The following is a 24,263-nucleotide window of genomic DNA, read 5'->3' as shown; positions in this document are numbered from 1 at the left end:
AGTGAGAGTTCGAACGTTAAAGAAATGCCTTGCCCTTAGAAGTGCCCTTACTCCATAAGCAACTTCATACGCATCTTGCAGCTGCTCTACGGTGTTAAATCGACAATATTTGACGACAATATTGATCATTATTGGATGAGGGATGCGTGACGTATGAATTTATGCGTTCTAATGCGAAGAGCGCTCTGTCAAAGCAACGTCTCCGAAAACTAGTAAGGATTTATAAAGGCCTTCTCCCGCAGTGCGGCACCGATTGTCACTTCGTGGTTATACCGAACACGAGTGACATGAATGAGTAAAAACCACTTCGGGCACCCACCGAGCTTTTCCACATTTCCTCCGTGGCCCGATGCTAAAAGCGCCGAGCTCTCCCACCCGCTTCTCTCTTTCAATAAGCCGTTCGGAACTTCATAGGTTTCGCATGACAGAGTAAATCTGCTTGAAAGTAGCGCCAGAGCGCCGCCATCTTGGAATCGACCAGAGACGTCCTTGGACGACATCCCTCACGCCCCCTCCACTTTGCATTGTATTTTCCGCGCCAAGGGGCAGAGAAGAGGGCTTTGATTAACGCTGAAAACAAAACTTGGTTCTTTAGTAAAAGATAAAAAGGGCCCACGTGGAAATGAAAAAAAGAGAGGGAGAAGCGGGGAGCACTTGTATGAGTGGTGGTGGCGGGGGGAGGGAAATGGCGGACGGGGACGAGGGTAGGAGACAGGACAAGGGAGCAAACAAAGAAACGGTCAAGGTATGGCGGCGTGCGCGTGGCGGCACTGCAGAGCCCGAAGGCGTGGCCCGGGCCGAGCTCTACCAATGGGCGCCCCGAAAGGGTTGCGTGGCGGAGCGGGGCCCGGGCCAGTGCGGGCCCCAGGCTCCACCCCCGCTCCCGATCGATGCACATTCCGGAGATTCAACGCCGAAGCGCCTTGTTGTTGGATCCGTGGCCGTCATCGTCCAATGCCGCGGCGCCGCCTTCGTCAGGGGGCGACGCTCCGCCACGAAGACGCCTTTCCTGCCGCCGGCCACCGGATGGGGAAACGAACAAGAAGAGGTGGCGGAGAGCAGCGCGACGCCGCGCGAAGCCCTCTCCGCCGGCGGCAACCTGAGCGCCAAGAACAGGCATCAACACTCGTGCCCTTATCGGCCGCCTTTCCGAAACCTTTCCGCTCGGCGAGAAAAAGAACACTCGGCCGCCGGCTGCTGTTGATATTTCGCCGGAGCCTCGTTACTCGTTTAGATGGCGGGAATTTGAGGCGGCTGCAATAATTGGGAGCACTGTGCCCCGCTGACGATCATTGCTCAACGCCGGCGCACATTTGCTGCCCGCCCCATCAAAGGCCCTCGGTGCGAGCGGGCACATCCGGTGCGCCGCGCTAATTTGGACAGAACCGTCATTAGGGGTCGAAACTTTAGCGACTGCTATTCCGACGTGGAGCGTTTAGGGGTGCCATAACCCTGGTCATCACCAGCGGCAATCATCGTTCGTGCGGAGGTATAAACGTCAGAGCCCACTGGCCTGCGGCCTAAACTTACCTTTATGAAGACAACAGCATGTTTGTTGCTTCTATCTTGCACTTCAAAAAGGTCAAGTGTCTATATATCTCCCATTTTCCAGCGTTTCTCTGGCCCTACGTTCCTAAAATGCTCTTAGGTAAGGCGAGTATAGACCAGACAAACAGAACCAGACTCGTTCGCAGATGTGTAGATTATTTTTTAAATAAGTTAGATTACTCGGTAATTTGCTCAAAATTTAATTACTATAAGCCACAGGCCGTTAAAACCATTGCGATTACACCATATTAAAATTACTTTTGCATTTTTACTTCAGTATTGAAGAATACCCTATTCACAGCATGGCCTAGGCTCTTGAAAGCTCACTCATTTTAGGCTCTAACGCGTGCAAACTACCGAGCGATACATAAATGTGAACATTATGCCGATTTCTCTTACAATGCAAGAGTGTCTATAATTGTCTTTGCTTTAGGTATACTGCGGAAATAGAGATCTCGAAGGAAGTTACAATTTGACAATTGTATGCAGTGCTCTGGCAACATAAGCTTTGAAATGTTTTTTTTTTCCCTTTTGTTTTCAATGCGCAAGGAAGCGGGTGACGAGTTTACCAGGCTTACTGCGGACTTCGCTGACACCACGCAGCATTCAGACATTTTCCGCACTAACACCGAATAGGTCTACGAGCGATGCACTGCCGTCCTTGGTATACTTATGAAACCTGCAGTAACCCTGAAGATGCAACGTGCGCTGCTTCAGTTGTCATTGTACGCTGGCGTCGCTTCAAGCTTCGTTCCATGCCGGCCCCTTCCTTTTAATTTGGGAATCGACAGGTACCAAAGGAGCTATTGAATTTCTGATCGATAAGTAAACGTAGCACAACAATTCCAGCATGCAAACTAATCTATTCTGTCCCTCCTGTCTCTGAAACTCTTGGACGGCCATTAATGTCATAAACGACCGCTTCTAAGCTTCATTATAGTTGACACTTCTTATGCGCATCGGACGGCACAAGTTTCACGAAATGAGGTTGACCTTATTTCTTGCTACTGCATTGTGTTACGTAAGTGGCACCCTATTGCGAGGCGCTCACTCATTCCCGCGACGGGGCTGCGTACCTAATGCCAATAGCTGTAAAAGCGCTGATATAACGGCAACTAAAATCAGAACATGCGCGTTCATGCACGCGAGATATCAGATTGTTCATTGAGCACACCGTTTACAGCAGTTCAGCTGACTTGCCTCGATTCTCAGTTCCTTTTCTATTGCCTCGACTATACGCTGTTAAATTACAACTCCACGACTCTATACTTCGTCACAACCTAAGTACACTGTGTACTTAGGTGGTGTCGATCAATGCGATCCGTAGAGCAAACTCGGTGAATGATATGCCAAGTGCTCGAATTAATTTAAAGCAGTCATCTTAGCTATGGCAAATGTCATTTTCGTCTTGCGTGGTAGGACCGACACATTTTTTTTTCGTCATATTAAAAGTTAGGCCATGTCATTCACCAAATTCAGTGCAATTGGCACCGTTAATTGCTTATTATAGAGCTTGTGCGCAAGAAAAACACGTGTGGTTTTGAATAGTAACATAGACCTTGTGTGGTTTTTAGGAGTATTTCGCTGGCCATTAGTCAGGCAACTGCTGTATCCGTTTTGTTTCTCTCTCCTTTCTTTGTGCATAAATTCAAAACGTACTTGCCTGGTGATAATATCGCAATGCCATGGCATCTCTCACTTTGATATGGTGTTTGAAAAGTCTTCCTGCTGTGTCTAGGCTTCGTAGCAGAAGATCTCGCAGAGAGGTCAGGAGGTCAGTTCTGAAGGTGCCAGCCTCCAGAGCGCAGCAACAAAGGCGGGAAAAGAAATGCAGAGAGAGCAAGACGAAGCAATGTTACACCCAGTTGGCGTCTCTGATGTCGGAGAAAGGAAACAAGAACGCGTTCCAGCGAAAGTTGGAACCTACTTGCAATGACGTCCGCATACACCGCAGTAAAGGCCAGAAGCTCGTGGCAGTGCAAGGGACGCTTCTATCTTATTTCGCGAGAAAAGCTAAGGTGGTGAGGTGAGTGCACTAAGATGGGTTCAGCTCTGTGCTAATTCTTTGGACAGCTTGAATGTAACCGAGGCGTCTGAATGCTCAAACTATGCGTTGAAAGCCATACGGAATTCGTAAAAGGTAGTAGTAGTAAAGTCTTTTTATCGTAAAAGGTACACAGCTTTTATAAATTCAGATGCGTTGCGTTTTTAGTAGGACTGACGTCTGTTAAAAATTTTAACCCGATTATTCGGCAGGCTTTAATCGCTTCATTGATCGATTAATCCGTTGCGTTGGTTTCAGAATGAAAACGATAAATAAATAATATTCTAATAATAACTATAATATTATAGTAACAATAAATAATGTCAATATGCTCCTCGCCCTTTTCACAGATATTCCGGCTGAAGTAAGCAGATCATCATCATGACGCTGATACGGTCGGAACCTTTATCACCGCGCTAGTCATTCGCCCTATTTCTATAATCAGGAACAACGGAACTCCCCGCAAGTGCTGGGGACGCCGATTAATCGTGGTTTACTCACGCCATAGACACTTTATACAACGGTAAAACGGTGCCAGTGCCCGCTCGACGGTTTTCGTACCGTGTACATTGGTATTAATAATAGCCATTTTCCCGTTGGTTTTGGTTATCCAGCCTGCGGTTTTAATCTTTATCATCTCTGAGCATGTTTGCATCGTTTTCTGCTGTGACTTAGGCTGTGTTATTCGAACATGAATATGATTCTGTACAGCCTTGCGCACAATTTCAACATGGCAATCTTGTTTCATTTTGCCCACATGACTTCAACTGATTAACCAGTTCAAAAATTGATCGCGACTAAAGCATTAATCTATTATTCGGAAGGTTAATCGATCAATCGCCCACCCCTAGTTTTGAGTATTCAAAAATATGTACCACGATGAACTAATTGCGTAGCCTTAGGGTTCACGCCGAAACTAGACAATCCTGTGAAAAACAAACAGCATTGAATATTCTGCGAATATCGACGGTGAATGGCCTGCTATAGCGCTGGCCCACTGACAGGTAACTGTAGGGGGTACGACAGCAGACATTCCAATGTAATGAAGTGAATTGTGATCGTAAGCAGATCGAAATATGTACTCAGTTTAAAATTCGATGATAAAATTGACACACATTGAATGTAGCTAACCTTCAATGCTACATTAAGCGTAAAAAAAAGATGCTGCCACTGTTTCATGCTGTGCCCGTTGCAGCTTGCCAAATCAGCTGAGAAGGAGACGTGACATGGCTATATACAAACCATACACGTCAAGAAGCACCACTCAAAAGAATGAACCCTGCTCAAATGGAAAGTTTCTTACCTCTGCATAGAATGCATCCCGCTGATAAACATAGATCTTCAGCTGCATACCGAGCAGGGTGGCTCGAGGAACCTGGACACTTTGATATTGCAATATAGATATTATGCAGGCAGGCCTGCTGAAACTAGAGGTCTCCCATCGGTGCCCTCGTATTAAATGCAAGAAGCGATTTGAACTTACGGAAAACATTGATCAAGCAGACAAAATGCGCAGTGGTAATAATTAACGTACTTGCTAGGCTCTGTGGCCATTACATCTTTAAGGCAAAAAGCCTTAGGTGCCACATATATGTATACCGGTACAAAATATGGCCGCCGCTGTATAGAGTAAAAACACGTACAAAAATGTCGGAACTTGTGCCAAAGTGAGCATGCGAATCAATGTCGATGAAGTAAATCAAACAGTTCGAAAATACAATTAGTTACATTGGAATTCATATGGGAATCGATCCCGGGTCTCCAGGACGGGAGACAAGTGCGTTACCACCGTGGTACACCAGCAGGTTACAAGCGGCGAAATGGGAGTTGGCCTAGTGCGGGGGCTTTGGTCTGTGACGTCACGTAGCGTGTCGGGTGAACGTGACGGGACTGGAGTACTATAACGGAGTAACGGAGGACTCTGAATCTGGTGAAGCTGGGTCGCCAGTATGCCTGTTCAAGTAATTCGCGCCAAAAGACGAAGCTGCGAAATCGGGGAAAGCGACGCAGACACGATGCAGCAGTAAAGAAAAACAAGTATCTCCAGGTGGAGCCACAAACCTTCCCCCTTCAAAGCACGTAAGCAGACTTAAGTGCCCCGAAGGAATTTTTTCCCGTTCGAGTTGAGTGGACAACTTTGCAGGGTTCTCTAACGTTTTGATTTATGTATTGGCGGGGAGCACCCGGTTTTTGTTTTAAGAAATGTCCGCCTCACCTGTGCTGCTGTTATTTTGTGTGATGTGGGCCCGTGGCTTGCATGGCACCTGGTAAATTCTTGTACATCTGCGCATCCTTACCTGCTTGTTGCTCCTAATAGACTCCAAGGTCCACTTGCCCAGATCATATCTGTAAGTGCATAGTGTTGTTATTTTCACAAAATCCATTATTTCACTATGTAGCCGAAGCTTTGGCTCTTCGTTTATCAGTGACGCTCGAAAGAATGCAATGCACTCTAACGGCCGCCTTAAGAACTGGAGTAGTGTGGCCGGACTGGTCGGCAATGTTGTCTGATTCTCGATATTCCGAGTTTTTACTTACCCAATTTCGTGACAAATATCCACATTTTGCATGTTCACTCCCCGGGTACACATGGTAAACATGTGCGTAATCCGTTCAGTTTCTCCCCATAGCGTGGTGAGCGCGTACACGGGGTTGGCGGGACCGAATTGGCGAGGGAAACGGTGTGAGGAAGGCGGCGCATTTAGAGCATTGTTCTCTAAATGCGCCGCAAATTTGGTCGAAAGAACCCGCAACATGATAGGGCGCATTCTACATTTACTGCCTGATAAAGTAACAGATAACGGTCGTCGTAACCCACTTAGTATCCCTCGAAGTGGGCGCTTCCTGCAAATAGCGTACCTATATTTTACTGCACATCCGACATTTTATTAATTGTTTCATTTTAATTATATTTAAAATGCGTAAATTCGAAATTCTACGTTAAAGTTTAAATTACTTTAAATTTTTACTGTTTTATTTGGTAAATGTTAGTAATTTTCGTACTGCGCTTTTTTCCTTGCAGCTCTGGTTCCTGCCCCCATCCATTTTATGGGTCTTGCAAAACCGCTTTACAGCGCGGCTGTTTACCGCGCATAGTCGAGAAGTGTTTGTGTGGTTAGCTCGCTAATACGTTAGGTCGGTACGCGCAAAACAACCTTGCTTCAGCGACCGCTGAAGCGGAGAGGCCGCAGATATATTACACGGAGAGAGAGTGTCGACGACTAGGCGTAAATATTGTGAACCCACCAGTATAACGCTCCTAACCCCGTGATTATAGAGGCTCAACTGTGGGTTTTTATATTACGAATTTCACCCGCAGCCTCTCTCTAGATGCTACGGATATGCGCTCGCGGCGCTTGGCGCTGTGCAAAGATACAGTCGGGATCAATTTGAAGGTGATTGCTTGGGTGGCACATAAACAAGCAGCAGCACCATGTTACGGGTTGTATCAGGGTTGTATCATGCAAGAGACAACGAGGGGAAAAAGGCACTGCTACCTGTATCTCCAAAGTTCTGAAAACGCCCGGTGTGTAGGTTGGAAGGCCCGCTTATCAATGCTCCTGTGATCACCTTCAAATTGATCCCGACTTACTTCTCAAGTAGGAGGAGAAACCAACCAACCAACCAGCCACCTAAGTGGCTCGTGTATTCCCTCGACAAAAGAAGACGCCAGACGCTCGCATAAGGGGTGTCCTTCTTGTAACGACGTGAGGCAGTCAATTTTAACGCAAGCCAAAATGTGCATCGGCTTTGCTGAAATCGCAACAGAACTCCTTGTAATTGTCGGCCGGCTTTCCGAACCTACAGGGTGAGGGGCGCTTCATGGGTAGAGCGCTGCTGGCGATGTTCACTTGCTGAAAATAAACTGATCGTCGTGCTTAGGAAACAGCCCAGCATCATACCAGGCACGCGTACCATGTCCTGGTACACGTGTGACGCTAGATCCTGTATTACAAAACCTGATACCTCCATGGGGAAATAGCTATTATTCACCATTCAAGTGTATCGTAATAGTCGAGCAGTCGCGCCAGCTTCATAACAATAGTGGGCAACTAATTTCTTTGCCCACTCATCGTTCTTTACGTATCGATCACCGTAACAACTGTTGGATATACGTTTTGCCGAACAAAGGTATTTTGTTATTTATCCATACGAAACATATCCACCGACTAGGATCATATTCCTGCAGTCATTATTTGCATTCCTAATTATTCTCTTTTTCGCCATTCATTGTTTGCATTTATGCAATGCGATATTGCAACATGATTTTGTATATTGCGGGGATTTCTGTTATTTACATGTGTGACAGACTATTTGTGATGAATTCTTGACTCATTATTCTGTATTTTGTGACAGTTTTGTACGTATAGGCTTGGGACACATTCTTCAGTTTCATTTACTTGCTTTGTTTTGTATCTTACAGCCAGAAAGTTATACCTTTTATTTTGCCGTGGCACATATTTTTTGTTTGCCCACTCCCCTCTTCAAAGCTTTATCGCTTGAAGGTATAAGGAATGAATGTCTAAACATTCACAATACTTCTTTTTTATCACTGTTAAATGTCTTGATTCTATGTAAAAGGCTAGGCAAGGACAGACATGCGGCGAGGTGGCTTAAGCACAGCAAGAAAGTTCATCTTATTGAAGGTAGGGGACACGAAATAAACAAGTATAATTAATATAGCCTTTCTTTCCTTTCTGAGAGATGTATTCAGGCAGGGGCTCTACAAGCAGTAGGAACGAGAGGTGCCCTGGTCCTTACTGCGACAGAACAACATGCGGAAATTACGTGACTAAACAAAAAAAGTTGAGCGATAAAAATCCCAAAGAAAAAAAAAAGTCAGTTTACCTTTAGATGCCTCTTTCCTCACCTTAATTTGCTTCTAAGTTTGGCCCTTAGTACCTGCATTCTAGCGCTTCCTTACATTTATTCTGCTTGTCCCGTACACTGAGATATATGTCTGCGTTATGATAGGATGTGTTATAGAAACGCCTTCAGATTGGTCAACTCGAAGAATTGATTTGTTGTGGGGTTTAACGCGCCGACGCTACGTAGGCGACGAGGCGCGCTGTGGTGGAGGGCTCTGTATTAATTTTGACCACCTGGGGATCTTTAGCGTGCGCCGAAATGTCGAACCCATGGGCGTTTTTGCTTTTCGCGTGCATCAGAAAAGCGGTCGCCACGGCCGGGAATCGAACCCGCGTCATTTGGCTCAGCAGCACTCGAAGAATTCTGCCTTCGTGCCTTACCACACAAGAAATCATTCCTCTGCGTCGCCAGTCATGAAAGGTTCATTGATATTGTATAGACGCTTTGTTTTAGTGATTGCTACACTAAGAAATAGGCGTGTTTCGCTGCTCTTGCTTTATTGTTTGGATTACCTTTTAATGTAGCGAGTACTCTGTGCTCAAATTCCAGTTTTATTTATTAGTGCTGCATGGCTCCACTCACTATTTTTACCTTTTCTTTCAGCGGGGTAATTCAGATTTATGTTCCCGCTTGGCTAGGATATTTGTGCCCCATTGTTCACCAAATAATCCAACTGATGGCTTGGGAGCCTATAAATCCTACACAGTTTTTAGCCAGCCCTCGCCTTCGCCATCATAGCTCCATCTACTGGCCACTAATGCCCCATTTATCTCCCCATTTCACGTGAACTTCGACCCATACGCACCAATGTAAGTGCCACTCTCACAAATACCATGCGAGCCCAATAAATCGAAGTCTACGCTGTCGCCAGCGAAACCCTGCCAAAAATAGTTCCTGCACGGACATCCCCTGACCTCCCAACAATTCATGTCTCTCAAGCCCTTCACGTACCATATTCTACTCCTCCCGAAGCTAAACTCTACGCCGTCATCCACGACCTTGACTTGCTCATGTACGACGTTTAATCGACCATTCTACCCCACCATCTCATTATTACCGAATCCATCGAAGCCCTCCAAATTGCCCTCCAAACCACCCACAACTTACTTTCTCGGAAACAAACGGGCCATCTCCACTAACGTGAAACCTGAGGAGGGGCGAAGCATGCAGCGTATAAGTGTATTCAAAGATTCTAAGTCTCTCTCTTGCCACACGGCGCGCATTGATTGGGCGCCGCAGAAGCGCCGGTGGGAGGAGCAATCGCGCGCTTGCTGAGGTGGTGGCGCCCTCTCTTGCGTTGAACCGGATTTAACCAACTTGCATGCCCCGCCTGCCACAGTTTGGGGTATTGACAGGGGTCAACGCGATCGGAGGGCGATGCCCTCGCCTCGCCCTGGGGGTGGGTCCTCGGTGATCAACGAGGCCCCGGAACCAGCAAGTATGTATTTTCTTGCTTCGACCGACAACCCGACCCGATAAGGTCTAGCGTCGAGAGCCGGCGGGCACTTGAGTGTCACACGAATTATAACCCGTCTATAAACATCTTCTGCGCGTGCTTGACGATTTCTGAAGCGGACAGAGAGCGTTCCACAAATCTTTAAATCATGTTAGTTTATTTTGAACCGGTTTTATCCAATATAAACTTTTCTTTTAGTACGCGCTGCGTTCTAGCGCGAGGCGTTGGAAAACGAGTGTCCCCGTGTTTTAGTACCGTGACTACAGGAGAAGACGACAGCAGACGCCGGCAACCGAGCCCCGAAGGTGTTTCGCCCCTAATACTTTACCGGATAGTAGTTACCTTCCGCCACATTGACAATGACGTTCACATCGGCGGGTCGACTGGCGGGGCCACAAGGAATCCTCACCGCGCTTCACTCGCCACTTGTCCTGTCGTCTTCCATCCATGTGTGCTGGCTTCCTCTAAGCAGCGCGTCCAAGTTCCTTATGGACAACCCGGTTTTATTTTAATCACCGGCTAATCAGCCCGCCCTCTAGGGCGAACAGACGACTCTAAGGCTGCAACCTATGTTGTTTCCTCCATTGTCGACAACGCCCCCCGACCCCTCAGCTTGGCGGCCTCATCATCGTCAGCGGTGCAAACAATTCCCAACGAAAAGGTCAAAATAACCTACCACCAAAACTTTACTCAGCCCCTGCTTCTTCAAGGTCTCTTTCCGATTCCCTTGTTATGCCGAAGCCTTTATCAATGAATACATGTACAACGCCAGCTATGCCCCCGAACCTTTGAGACGACGGTACGCCGCCCTGTCGACACCTAGGCGTTCTGAGTCCTCAATGGCTGCCTCAATTGCACCGAAGCCAATCTATACTATTACATCTCGACATCTCGTTCTGTCACAAATTTGCTTTCTAGCGCAAGTTCCCGCCCCCTACAGATGACCCACAAACCCATAAAGCCACATACCGTGGGCACCCCTATTATCGTTTGCACGAATGTCCACCCAAAGAGGTCTAACTCGAGCTGTATAACGCTATGGGTGTGCTCCCCATGCCAACGTATCCCGCATTTCCAGCCCATCTGCCTCCACCTTGCCCCACTATGACAACTGACAAAGTAACCAACACGGCCTGAAATGGCTCACTGTTAAGAGAAAATCAAAGCTTCACATTCACTCTCTCACTCTCTCTCTCTCCCCCTCGAGGACCTCTACCGATATCGATACTCAGCCTCGCGCTCGTCGAGCTTTACAACAGTGGAAGCGACGTTAAGCTTAACGTAAGCGAAAGGTGAACTAACTCAAAAAAAAAAAACAAAAAAAAACAAGATAGCGTGAAATAACAAAGTGTTCCCCAAGTCCCCCTCGTTCGACCGCGCTACTACTGGCAGTGCCCTTTCAACGAGTTCCAATCTTTTTACCCCAAACGTCCGAGATTCAAAAATGGTGTGGGCTGCAGTGCCTGTATTTACAAGTGTTCCCGTAAAACCAAATTTTTACTGCTACATGCTATTTGCATCTATTTTTTCACTTTCGTTTCTTTGTCTTTTTTACCCCAGCAACGAAACTAGTGCACGTCACGACTTCTCTATAATCAGGGTTCAACTCGGCTGGTGTGCACCTGTTGCACTCCCGTGCCATCACATTCAGGTGTCGCGCGGCACGCACTATTCTACAACTTTTCAGTTCACAATTCGTAGTTTAGTGAATTTTTTTAAGCGAACACATTATCCCCGAAAGCTCCCTATTCCTGGTGAATCCCTTCAGTGTGCATGTGTTGCGAAGAAAGAAACAACAACGACAAGAACTTTTCTTCTACGCTGACAACGTGCGTAAATAGCGGCGTTGAAATAGCACAGTAGGTAGACTTGAGTTCAAATCTCATCAGATAACACTTGTGTGATGTTTACTGCAGCGGCCATTTTCTTGACCAGACAACTAGAGCAACAAATACGGTGTTCTCGCGGACAGGGGCACCTAAGGCTTTCACCTTAAAACAAACTGTTTTTTTGTCTTATGTGTGCACAGATTTGGAACCTGGGCCCATGGTTGTTTAATAAGCTGATCTGAGAACGTTTTATATGCTTAGCACAATAAAAACCATGCATACACCGTGGCTGTTCGGGAAAAGTTCCCTCATAAAAAGGAGATGCTGCATGACATCAATGAGCAAACACATTTACTCAGTGAATTAAAAGTTTGCGTCTATGCCTAATGACGAACGATTTGGAAAGCGAAAGTATTTTAGCTGACATGCCTCGCTTTTGAGACAACTTATATTCTGTGTGATGCTTTTCACATCCCGAATATTGATTTAGCGCGAAATTATGCTTTTTTGTCGTGTTTTAGAACCATCCGTAACGACCAGTCAGCCACTGGATCCGAATGGAAACTGCCCATCATCTCTACAAAACTAGTATTCATTCATTCATTCATTCATTGATTCATTAGCCTATCTATGTTCATTGCAGGAAGAAGACCTCTCCCGATATGGGAGGTTTAAGCCGAATACAACAGGATGGAAAAATCGTGCGCTTGTAAGGGTGTTCCGTTTTTGTCGCATAAAACCTTTCCTAGAGGAACCCTACCTACATTCACATTTTAAGATACAAAAGAAAATGATGTGATATTTCCTGTTCAATTTTGAAAATACTCGCACAAGGGGTTCGGCACCCGCCGGTTTATAGAAAGCCCTGCAGTTAATTAATACAAACTCTACAGACTGAATACAACGAAAAAAAAAAAAAAAAAACAAGTCTCTTTTAAGATTTGTAGTGTACAGATTCAAAGGTTCTGCGCAGAAATACGCCGTGACGTGGAACTCTTTCTTCTGCCTCCTAATTTTTGCCGCCAATCTTAATTTTTTTTTATAATACAAGATTTAGTGCCGTTTGAAGCAGCTGTCTTTACCATATTGATTACCCTATGAATTTAAATCGAAAACAAATGTCTGCCACAGGAGACAAAAGCCGCTGCGGCTGCTTTTCAGGTCGAGGAGAGAAACAAAAAACACCCGTGTGTCGGGATTTCGGGGCACGCTAAGGATACCCAGGTGATCAATGATTAATCCGGAGCCCTCCGCTACGGCGCGCCTGATAGCCCAGGTGTAACTTCAGTGCATTAAACCCCACAATCAATTAATCAAGCTAGTAATATTTATTAACCTATGATTTGATGAGACATTGCCGTTTTCTTGCTACAGCTAATTGAAAATCACGGTGCAGTATTTTTTTTTTCTCATCGCAGAGTGCCCAACTACGGCGCAAGCCGCATCGCGTAAGTTGCGAGAACCTTAAAATGAAGTTCTATTGTCGCAAAAGGACGCGGTTCACTGAAAATTCGTTGTGCTGTTCGTTTCTGTTTGATGCCAGGTGTCTGTTTGATGTTTTATCTCATGGTGCCAGATTCCCGTGACCTTGTGTAAAAACGTTGTACTGCTCAAATGAACGGAGCACATGACGACGAGGAAATCCCCCCTCCGTCCAACCTTTCTTTAGCGCTAAGAAGTTTTCCTAGTGATTGTACACTGACTAGCCCAGCAACGTTTCGACCGCTTCCGAATTCTTTGTAGGAGATCAGTAAAGTAGATATGCGGCTTTTTGGTGGCGCTTCCTTTTAAAGGAGCCATGAAGACAAAATAAAAGTTGGGTTTATTAGAAAGACTGCTTAGTCCCGATAACAATGATACCAATATCATCGCAATCTTCGAACAAATAACGGAGATATGAAAGAAAACTTGTGAAGCAGTCGCGACCCCCTAGCCAATTTCCCGCAACTTTTCTATGACGTCACGGAACCTTGTTTGTGCGATTGGCGGCCGCCTAACTGACCTGTCGCGACGACACATGACTGGACGTCTGTAATGGGGCCTCTAGTTCCATTTGACCGGATCACTTGAATGCTAACGTGCAGTTAACGCACTGAAAATTATGTTTTATTGTTGGCCAGTATGACGTCATTCTTGCTCATAACACGTCACTGTGGCGCAAAATTTGAAACTTTTTAAATACTTCTTGCTTTTTTTTTTCGTTAAAAAAACATCTTTTGTGGCTGCAATGGAGCTGAGTGAGATACTGAATCTTAGTTCTTTCAAATTAAACGAAGTTGTATTTTCTCTTCATGGCTCATTTAAAGTACGCCCAGGAATGCGATTACCCATTGCCCCGAATACATCTACACAGTTTATATAGCTCTGCACCCGAATTCATCTATTTTGGGTTTCTGTCGCCCGATTCATCATTGAGTCCGACTCACCGCATTTTGAAGTGACACAATAAACGTGATATGCGCATTTCAATGTCAATTCCATTAGCTAGCGCTTGGACAGAGTATGAGCAGTTGACGCTGCCGGAACTTTAGAAATTTTCGGGGCTGTGCTTCCCCAAGGACGCAAACATGGTGCTAACACACAACTCGAATATGGTTCTCTTTCCCTCATAATGCTGTATTTTGAGAATGCTGTCCTTCTTCACAAGTGACAATGAGAGTACCCTGAATGATTGCGCTCGGTGGTAAATTGAGGCACACTGCAATTACCGGCGTTTTGTATTTTCAGTCACCCTGGGAAGGTGTCGGTCATGTATCGCACACCTGATATGGTTCGTACGCATCATTGTGCAAAATTACTAGAGTCGCTTCAAAGAGATTGACTGCATTCGACTAATAAATATTTCGCTGACTTTCGTGAAATAATTAAGGTGAAATCACAACTACTGGATAAGGACACCACGAGGAAAAATTGAGCAGACAGTGGTGCTCTTCGTCTTACAGTCTCGGACTCACTGCAGATAGCCCGCAGGCAGTCCGAGGATTCCCCACGACATTGAAATGTTTGTGAAAAACGTATGGTGGATTGCTCCTGGGGGAGTCCACCATGAGTCCAAGACTGATTGTCGAAGGGCCCCAGTAATTTCTGTTCCCTCCCATTTTTGTGCATGATTCTACCATTTGAAGAGCGAACTTCATATTGTATACCAAAAACACTGGCCCACCAGTGTACAATACTCTTCTTTTTGTCAAGAATTCGCCTGCTGTTAAAACGCGTTGCAACGCCCGTTATATTTTTGCGTGCCTGTTATTGTTTGATAACATAACATCAATAAAACACGCACCCCCCCCCCCTCCTTTGCCTTCGCATTATTTTTCTCAACAAGAACATTTCAAAAAGCCACCTAATGTAAAGCTGGCGTCATGCAGCACTAACGAACTGCAACGAAGAAACAGGGAAATGGCGGCCGGTGGTAACTTGCGTCTCCGACATTCGCACGCACAGCAAGCGTGTGTAAAAAAGAACAGCGCCCCAAGCTAGCGCCGCCTCTGAGAATGCAGAATAAAGAGGACTCGCTGCACGGCTCACGAGTTCCTTCCATGAATGGGTGCTGATGCCTGCTCCTGTGCCTCCCTCGGTACCCCCATTTTTCCCTGCGCTAGCGTTCCATTCCCTTAGAGTGGTATGTTCTGCCAACTGCGAACGCAACTGTGAACGCCAACGGCGAACGCAAAATTAGACATTGACCCTTTTAAGACACTTCAAACAGCTCTTTGCACTTGTAAAATTTTGCCCAGTGTCGCCTGCGACACACTACTCTGGTGCAGCTTTCCGGCTCGTTGCAGTTCTCTTACAAGTGATTACCCTTGAGCTATTCAGTGCAATGCAAAGTATTTTCGCGCAGGTAATATTTAAGGCGAAAGCTTGCTTTATGCGGAGTTCCAAGTCTAGCTCGTTGCTCCACGAGGTCCCATAGCCATGGAAACTATCATCTTTAAATCTGTGGACAGTGACTGCTGCCAACGAATTCCACACACAAAAATAACTATGGATATTTCATCAAAGTATTTTTCCACTGTTGGTATCACGTCGACTCCTTGTTGTATGCCAAATGTCGCTTACTAAATCCCTGAGCGCACAGCTTTTTAAGATTAAAAGCTGGTGATGCCTGGAAAGCGGCATTTATGCATGTAATACACCTCCTGTGGAAAAACCATGCTATTGGAGGTCAAAGCAACCATTATGGCTGTATTCCACAAGTATTACAGGATAATTCGCTTCAATACCAAACGATGAACGCCAGCGTGGTATTAGACGACAGCGCTTGCCACAGTTGTTCTTTTGCCTTTCTTTCCCTCGTAAGCAAAATGCCAATTGTAATCCCAATGCACAAAAAATACAGTTGTTTTTTGCTGCAGAAAAAAAACACCCATTACAACGCGCTTGATGAAAGAGGCACGGCCGCTAAGGGGAAGACGACGTGATTAGTCGCTACCTTGGTCTGCTGTAAATATATACAAGCTTCACCACTATTCTTTCTATTTCGCACTGCATCGTGAGCAAAATGAGCCTGAAAATAAAACCACGCAACAGTACATGCATAGTATCACGAGCATGCGTTCTTGTATGAATAAAAAGCTGTCATTTTTCTGTTATGGGGAGTTTAATTTGCGTTTAATCATGCGTAATAAACTATCAGTATTGACGGAGTTGAACCTCATGGCTTCAGTGCCGACTAAGTAAAAAAAAAAAACTGCGGTTGAAGGAATCCAAACGCAGCAAACCCTCGTAATAACGGAAGACCTCCGTTCACGAAGCTTGCCTCGCTACAAGCGATGCCTCGTTCAAGACGGGAATGACCTGCTTCGAATGCACTGTAGTGGTGACCATAGAACGCTTCGAATGAAACGAGTTTGTTATAACCAGGGTTTGCTATAGTTGCAAGGAAAAGAGACACGCCCGAAGTCCTCCTTTATCGACACCCGTTGCACTAAAACGGAACGTAGACATGTCGTTGTTGCCCCTCCCCCTTAACACCTTCCCCCATTAGGTTTAAAAATAATATATTCGGTTCTCGAGGGACATTTCCCGGCAGTGGCTGCCGTGTAACGTTGAATATCCCGAGAAATCTTTCATTGGAGCGTCAGCTCTTCAAGAAAAAAGAAAACGACGCCTGCTTTGAGCATTGGCACCACATCCTTACAGAGACACAAAATTTATCTTTCACAATAAAACCTTTGAAACAAGTACCTAAGGCCTAAATCAAGCACGTAATAAACACAACACGAAGCGGTTCATTAGAAAAACACCGCGAAAGAAAGCGAGCAGCAAGCGTTCCTTTAGAGCCCTTGTGGACCAATTAAGCACAAAACATGCGTTAAAACTAGCCGAACGTCCGCTTCATGCCTTGTTGTTCTGGACAGAAGGCGGAAAGCGAGTCTTACGCGCACGCCAGATACGAGTCTTGTGCCGTTATGACCAATAAAGACTTCTTCAAGCTAAAAACACCCCGTTTCTAAATGTTGTGGTGAATGAAAGACCAACCAATGGGAACTAGTGCTTATGGGCGAGGCACCAGCGTAAAGCGGGGTCGCAGAGATTAGTGGGCGTAGCTCGCGCGAATTTTAAACTCATCGTAAAGCAGGATTCAAGAGGTTCGCTTTCCTATAGTGTTTGCTCACCCCGAAGAAGGAGAGAAAAAGAAAGCGTTTTGCCATTCATGTTTCCTTTTATTGCTTGATTGTATATTTTTACACTGCGACGCCTACCTCCCGGGCAACGGCGTCAGTAACGTAACCAGCCTCATTACAGCACACACGCGTACCTTTCCACAAAAAGCAATCAAGATTTTAAATTTTACAACTCGGTTAAAACGCACCACCAAGGCAAGCAGGTATGTACAGCCGTTTAAAAAGCAAACTGAAACACGCATAGATGCCTCAGCAGGGTTCACCTGAATCTCAATGTAATAGAGGCGGAGACAATAGAATAGTAAGAATAATAGTATACACCCTCTTATGTGACAAAGGGTGAACCTTAGAAAACTTAGAGCGACACCGGTGGAGGAGGAGTGCTTTGGTCGCATGCTTAGACTTGGCTGCAGTCTTTTTCCCAACCTCAATAAAAAGAGGAAACTGCGCCATAGTAACGGGTGACACTTCGCGCACTCCTACCACTCCGGTGAAGCCCAGTGGTAGCGCGTACATCAGGAATATTTACACGAGTTTGTATGTGTGTGTGTGAGTTTTATACAATTACATACACGCACACGTTCATATAACAGCGTTGAAACCTCTCGGACATAACACAACTTGAAGTAAAAAGAAATAATGCACTTTTTTTCTTTGCGTTCAAATATCAATATACAGTGTTACTTATCACAGTAGAAAACAGCGTGCTTTTTTTTCCTCGCATGAAAACAACTGATGAGTTCAAAATAGGAATCACGCCCCATCAGAAGTAGTGCTTTGATTTGTCGGGAAAACAACAGTAAAAAGAAACAAATGAAGGGTTATGTACGTTTTCAAAGCATTGCACGCCACTATTCTCTACTCTTTCACTCGAACAAGCAAGTGCCTGCGCGTTGTGAACACATTCATTCGTCCGTGGGATCGACGAGGCGGGTCGTTTAATGCCACAAGACCGCTAAAGCGCGGCTCATTAACGCATAACTGCTCGCACCCATATTCGAGAAATCAGAGAGACAGCATATATGTATCAATCGCAGGTTATTCCAGCGGCTATGCTCAGACTAAGGACTAGACAACTCATTTTAGCAATCATGAGTTCCGTTGTGATCACTTTGGCCACAACAGGAAGCGTGGAGTTGGGTTCTATTTATATAGTATATAAAAGAAGCGGAGGCTGCTGAGCGGAAATGTACCGCTAGAAATTAACATCGTTATCTTCTTTCTGGCAGAACAATATTGCACAAACCTCAATTATTTGAACATAGATTGGCTCGACGCCCGTGTTGATCCGAGGAACTTTAGCTTAATTCACAAAAACGGGCCCGCACGCACCATGTTAAACAATGCTCAATGAAAGTTCATACAACTTGTAGTCGGAAGCGGCAACAAGAGACACAAGGCCAGTAAACTGGCACCCAGTTGATTACTTAGCTATGAGTGAGCTATGAAGTATCATAGGGTATTACCGCTGGCGGAATGGAAGTTCAGGCGGGCGGTCTTAAGGGCTGCAATAACATTTGTGCATATAACACACGCAGTAACAACACCCTTGTTCACGCTTATCCAAACTCCGCCCAACAACGCTTTACAGTAGTAGTGCGCAGGCTTTAGGCAGGGCGCCAGTGAAGTGCAGACGGTTGACATTTGTCCCCGCTGGAGCCTGGTCTCGCTGTCGAACGAGCTACGCGGTTCCGCTACGTCGGAAACTTCTTACGGACAATAAAAACGCATGTAGGGACATCGTGTTAACAGCCTTATGGGCAGACCACTACAGACAATGCCCCAATTCCTATGCTGTGTTCCCATTTCCTCAGAGAAGCTTGGCATCGGCGAATGTAGAATGTACTTGTATAAAAGTAATACCATTTACGATGTTCCCACAGCATGGTCAGAAGAGCTTACGAAGTCTCGTACGAAGACTGCTCTTTCTTTGACGGTTTGGAGAGAAGAAAAAACGTTTCCAAGTTGTTGTGGTACATTAAATCAGGAAGAACAACAGCACTGGCTATGCCGAAGAGAAAAAAAAGTAAGTTCTTGATCATAGACACCCGCAGCGCATGAGCTCTACTGTCAAGGCTTTAGGTAAGCATTTGGAATACAACCCTTTCCTTTGATATTAGTGAAGGACACGAACCACGGACTAGAAAACACAAAATTACGTTTTCTTGCATGAGACATCGCTGACAAAGGAGAAATAGCACGCGCTAATCGCCAGAGCTGAATTGTTCTAGCTACTTCACCAGCGGGCAAGGTCCGGGTGATATTATACGATGGCGTACCTCGAGAAAAAACAAGCGACATAAAATGGTAACAGAACCACTGACGGGGACAATCGCACGATCACAACTTCTTCGACCGCGACTAGCGTTGCTCATGCCGCCGCCAGGAAAATAAAAAGACACACGTAAGTAACCCGACAGACAGTGCGTGTCTAGGAACACAAGCGACAGAACGCGTAGGTGCGGCATGGCACGCTTTCCTAGCGCATCGGGTCCGCGGAGCGCCAGGGGCTAGGCTTTGGCACCGGGGGGACGCGAGGAAGCGGGGAGGAGACACCTCAGCGGCTCGGGCCGGGGCCCGACGCCGGTGCGGCGTGTCCTGCCCGCGACTCGTGGCCTGCCAGTGGCGGCGGCGGCGGCGGCGCAATTGCGGCCATGCGGAGGCTCTCGTACCTGTTGATAGCAAACTCGCCGGCGTCCCGGGCGCCCACCAGGAGCCACTTTGAGCGGCGGCAGAGCAGGCAAGACAAGGGACAAGCAAAGCAAGCGCGAGCGGGGGAAGTCGTCAGCGGCCGGGGGGGACCGCCTTTCGTACAGTCTGAGGTGCGCGCCGGCTGGGGCATCAGGCCAGGCGACGGCGCACTGGTCGTCGGCGCCCGCACACGGGCGCCTTTCGTACAGTCTCAGGGGCGGCGCGGCGGCCACTTGGCGGGGGGCTGGCGAGCTGCGGGCCCGAGTCACATGAGGAAGTCCGGCGAAGAGCCCAGGCCGTGGGGCGGCGGCGGCAGCTGCTGCTGCTGCGGCTGGGCGCGGGCGCGTGCGGCGGCCGCGCCGAGCTGCTGCTTGTAGAAGTCGCGCTCCTGACAGGCGCGTTCCAGCTCCTGGCGCAAACGGTTGGCCTCGGCCTGAAGGATGCGGTTCCTGCTTTCCAGCTCGTGCCTCTGCGCCAGGCGCTTGGTCCGGCAGTTCTGCGCGTAGCCGCGGTTCTTGAGCGTCCGACGCTTCTGCTTGAGGCGAACCACTTCTTCGCGGGGGAACCCGTGGAGTCGCTTGTTAAGTTCGCGCACAGACAGCGAGATCAGCTGTTCGTCGTCCAAGATGTCCCGCATGGGCAGCGGCGGGGGCATCGGGGGCCGCGGGCCCTCCAGGTCGCGGCGCAGCTGCAGCCACTCGAGGTCCCCCTGCGGCCGCAGGTCCAGCGGCTCCTGGTGCCCGAAGCGCACGTGCGCCTGCTGGTGCGGCGGCGGATGCGCCTGGTGCGGCCCGGCCGGCGGCGGCGGCGGCTGCGACAGCCACATCATGCTGTCGTCCGGCATGCAGGCGCCGAACTCGGGCGATGCCGGGCACGCGGTCGAGCCGGGTGGCGTGTCCGGCGGGGTGCCTGGCGTGCTGCCCACCAGCGGCCGCCGCAGGTGCTCGAGCTGCTGCAGTTCTGGCTGGAGCGCCGCGTACTTGGCGCCCATCTCCTGCTTGACCACCTCCTCGAGGTTCTCCAGGTCGAAGCTGTACTCGTCCGCCGCCATGGCGTCTTCATCGAGCGACGAGCTCAACGACGAGCCCGACGGCGACGGCGTGGCCGCCGCCGCGCCGCCCTGGAAGTACAGGCAGGCAGGGTCCGGTGGCGCGCCGCCGAGCCACGCTGCCACCGCGGCCTCGCCCGCTTCACCCGCGTACAGGGCCACACTTGCGCCGCGCGCTCGGCTCGGGCTCACAAGACTCCGCTCGCGGCGCGCTCCACACACGACTTGCGCTCCAAAGAGCTCGGCCCCCGCCGACTTGGCCCACATATTTATGAGCGCCAGCGGCGCTGCACTTTGCGCCAATGGGAGGCCGCGGCGCGCGTGACGTCATCCGCGCGCCAGCCGCTAGGCCACGGCCCCTCTCGCCCCGTCCCGAGTCTTAAGTTCTCGCCACGGTCCCGCGCAGCCCCGGTGAGTCGACGCCGCCGCTCGCACGTGCGCCGCCGCCGCTGTTTGCGCCCTGGGCGCTCCGCAAACAGCGCTGGCACAGGTGCCTCGTTTGTGCATGCATTCCGCCGCCGCATAAACTCTCTCCGCCGCTACCGTAGACTGAGGGTGCACAAAAAGAAAGAACATTCCTAGCTTCTAGATTTGTACGTACGGTCTAACTCAATAAATGTGCTACAGAATAAGCGAATGCTGCCGCTTCGGCATTTTTACTTCAGCGCATTTGCAACAACCGGTAACTCATTTGATAACTCATTTGCAGCACCCCTGGAAAGAGCAACACATCCTAGGCAGTATCATAACGCAGGACAGTTTTTTGGTTAGCGCGCACTTACCTTAGCCTGTTTCTGACGCTCGGAGATACGCCATGCAAAGGCAGCCGTCCGTTGCTCTGGAGAACTCCCGTTCCTTCGGCTCGGCCACTAATCAAGTGGGACGCCATAAAGTCCGCCTTCTATCTTATCACAGTGTGGCAAAATTGATGCCGTCTTGCGTTACGAAGACGTGTCGTATTTGCATATATAACCAGATATAGCCGCCGTCTCGCAACGCGTCCTCTTGTGCAATTTTTATCAGAACAGGCCCGCGGGGAGATATCAAAAGGACGTATGCAAATATGAGACAACTGCCGCCGACAGACTCGGATACAAGCAGGCATGCGGGGGCGGCGTGGGGCCCTCGTCATGCGTGGGGCGGCGGTCATTTTGCAAGTTGGTGTCTCCGGCACTCGGCAGTGTACAAGATCCTTTCCGTAGACTCAAAGAGAGTGAAAACGGAGTAAGTACTGCAGTGGTGTAAAAACGCTAACTGCGCTTACTTTTGAGCGAAATATAATTAATTCGCCTGGACTGCTGCACGCCACTATATTATACTTGTGCTTTAAAAATGTTCATAACCGTTTTTTTTTTTCTGACATTGGGCCCCAGATTCCTCGTCATCATGATTGCACCTTTTGATACTATTGAGCGCTTAGTAGTCCTTCTTGAGTTTTCAAATGAAAGAGAACACTAATTGTCTTCACAAAGAAAGGCCCTCGCTGTAAGTCCGATTTAATGCAACAGTGAGGCATTCCCTAACCAAGTGAGATAATTTATAAAATGGTTATTTTAACATTCGCCCTGCACGCCGAAGTAACGGCAAATATCAGCGTCATTGCAGGGTATTGTCTTTTTATGCTCATATGTCCAAAAAGGGCTAATCTGTGTCACATAATTTACGGTGGGGTAATCGTAATACGAAGTGCATAACTTTATGCAGGCCTAGATTTGGTTCATTTCTCCTCCTTCTCTTAATTTCAAATCAATTTTTCTAAAACAAGAGCTTTCCTAGGGCTTCTTTGATCAATCTACGTGCTATTGAGACGCGTGCTTTGGCGGTTCGGGGCGACGATATTTTATGCCAGAGAAATATGAGCATAGAAGTACAACAGTTCAGCCATGAACGTGAACTTGCCCACACTCCCTAGTATAAAAAACTTTCATGTGCGCTCTGTACATTATTTCGTGGTGTCCGTGCAGTGAAAATTCGACCACGGATAAAGCAGGGCGACTCGTATTATCCGTGCGGGGGGTGCGCTTGAAGTGAGGGAGATTTAATTTCGAAGCAAGTTATGCGTTCGAGTGGGACTATCTTAGCATGTTTTTATTCAAGATGTTTGCATCCTTTTCTCCTGAACTTTTGTTCAAACTGTGGAAATAACCTTTGCATTCTTAGAAACAGCATCACCAAGCCTGCACTCCGGTCATAATTGTCATGTCATGCCTTCGCTTGATGAGCCACAGTATGATCCCTTTTAATAAAGGGAAGCATATCGAATGAGAAATAATCCACAGAGACCATCATAGCAGCATCTGACAGCGTTACTGTTTCACTTGTCTAGCATTTCTACTTTTATCAGTTCCTATCATGGGAGTGTCCTTGCGTCAAATGGGCAGCTTTTTTCTATAAACTGAAGTCCCTCGAAATAATGCTGAAGGAACAAAACAAGAGCTGTATGTTTCATTTCTGTTTCCCCGTCTCAGATCTTGCTATATCAGCAGTTAAAAGCCGCCACATTCTTTAGAATTGTACACCATTATTTTTTTGCAAAAGATGCAGCTTTGCGCCAAATGCGCCACGCGAGTTTTTGGTATAAAGATGGTATTGAGGTTCCAGAGTAGCTCCACAAATTGTGTCACAGTTGCATGCGAAATCAGCACTGGCGAAATAATCACTTTCTCATGCTCAACCGTTAGTAAGCAGTAAATACATCGTTCACATTCCTAAATTAATACGCCTTTCTGCTGCTGCCATTTGTCGACCTGCCAATGCTTTGTTGAATGACGAACAGCTTGTCCCGCTATATTTAGTCCCGCATTCAACTCCGGTATAAAGTTTCTGCTTTTATATTGGAGAGTGGCAGTGTGTAGGCGCTTCTCTGGCGCGACCCACATTACACATTTTCAGAAGTGTAATCAGCCCTCGTCATCGTCTGTTGAATGTTCACTGTAACGTGAAGACATCGCTGAGACGCTTCTCCTCACATTTCTGCCCGAACGTTCTCATCTCATATCCTATCGTAGTTGCCCTCTGCCTCCCCTCCGCGTCTTCTCCCGCCCCTCGGACATACCCCCGTTAAATTGTGTAGCCCATCCGCTCTCCATCCTTCGTGCTCCATGCGATGCCCAAATCCAGAGATTCCCTTCATCTGCACCACATATCC

At 47.6% G+C, this 24,263-nt stretch overlaps 1 protein-coding gene and 1 long non-coding RNA gene across 2 annotated transcripts; both read right to left on the bottom strand.

The window, feature by feature from the left end:
* Positions 1-1,776: 1,776 nt before the first annotated feature.
* Positions 1,777-22,334, bottom strand: LOC144155647 (uncharacterized). The gene is made up of 3 exons (XR_013319604.1): positions 21,898-22,334; positions 4,896-5,938; positions 1,777-3,343 (listed from the first exon to the last, which is right to left on the bottom strand). It is a non-coding gene; the product is annotated as an uncharacterized LOC144155647 (long non-coding RNA).
* On the bottom strand, positions 17,395-21,397 carry LOC144155645 (uncharacterized). Its single transcript, XM_077687224.1, has one exon. The coding sequence runs from the start codon at positions 21,380-21,382 to the stop codon at positions 20,333-20,335; it is 1,050 nt and encodes a 349-aa protein (XP_077543350.1). The 5' UTR covers positions 21,383-21,397; the 3' UTR covers positions 17,395-20,332.
* Positions 22,335-24,263: the final 1,929 nt, after the last annotated feature.

The sequence above is a fragment of the Haemaphysalis longicornis genome, unplaced genomic scaffold (genome assembly GCF_048455015.1).
Source record: "Haemaphysalis longicornis isolate Haplotype H1 unplaced genomic scaffold, Haemaphysalis longicornis Haplotype H1 scaffold_1, whole genome shotgun sequence".
In the NCBI taxonomy this organism is placed as follows: Eukaryota; Metazoa; Arthropoda; class Arachnida; order Ixodida; family Ixodidae; genus Haemaphysalis; species Haemaphysalis longicornis.
Note: the sequence above shows the minus strand (reverse complement) of the source record. Positions and strands in the feature narration are given on the sequence as shown.

Excerpts from the sequence above, each read along its gene's own strand:
- LOC144155645 (XM_077687224.1), bottom strand. The coding sequence starts at position 21,382 with ATGTGGGCCAAGTCGGCGGGGGCCGAGCTCTTTGGAGCGCAAGTCGTG.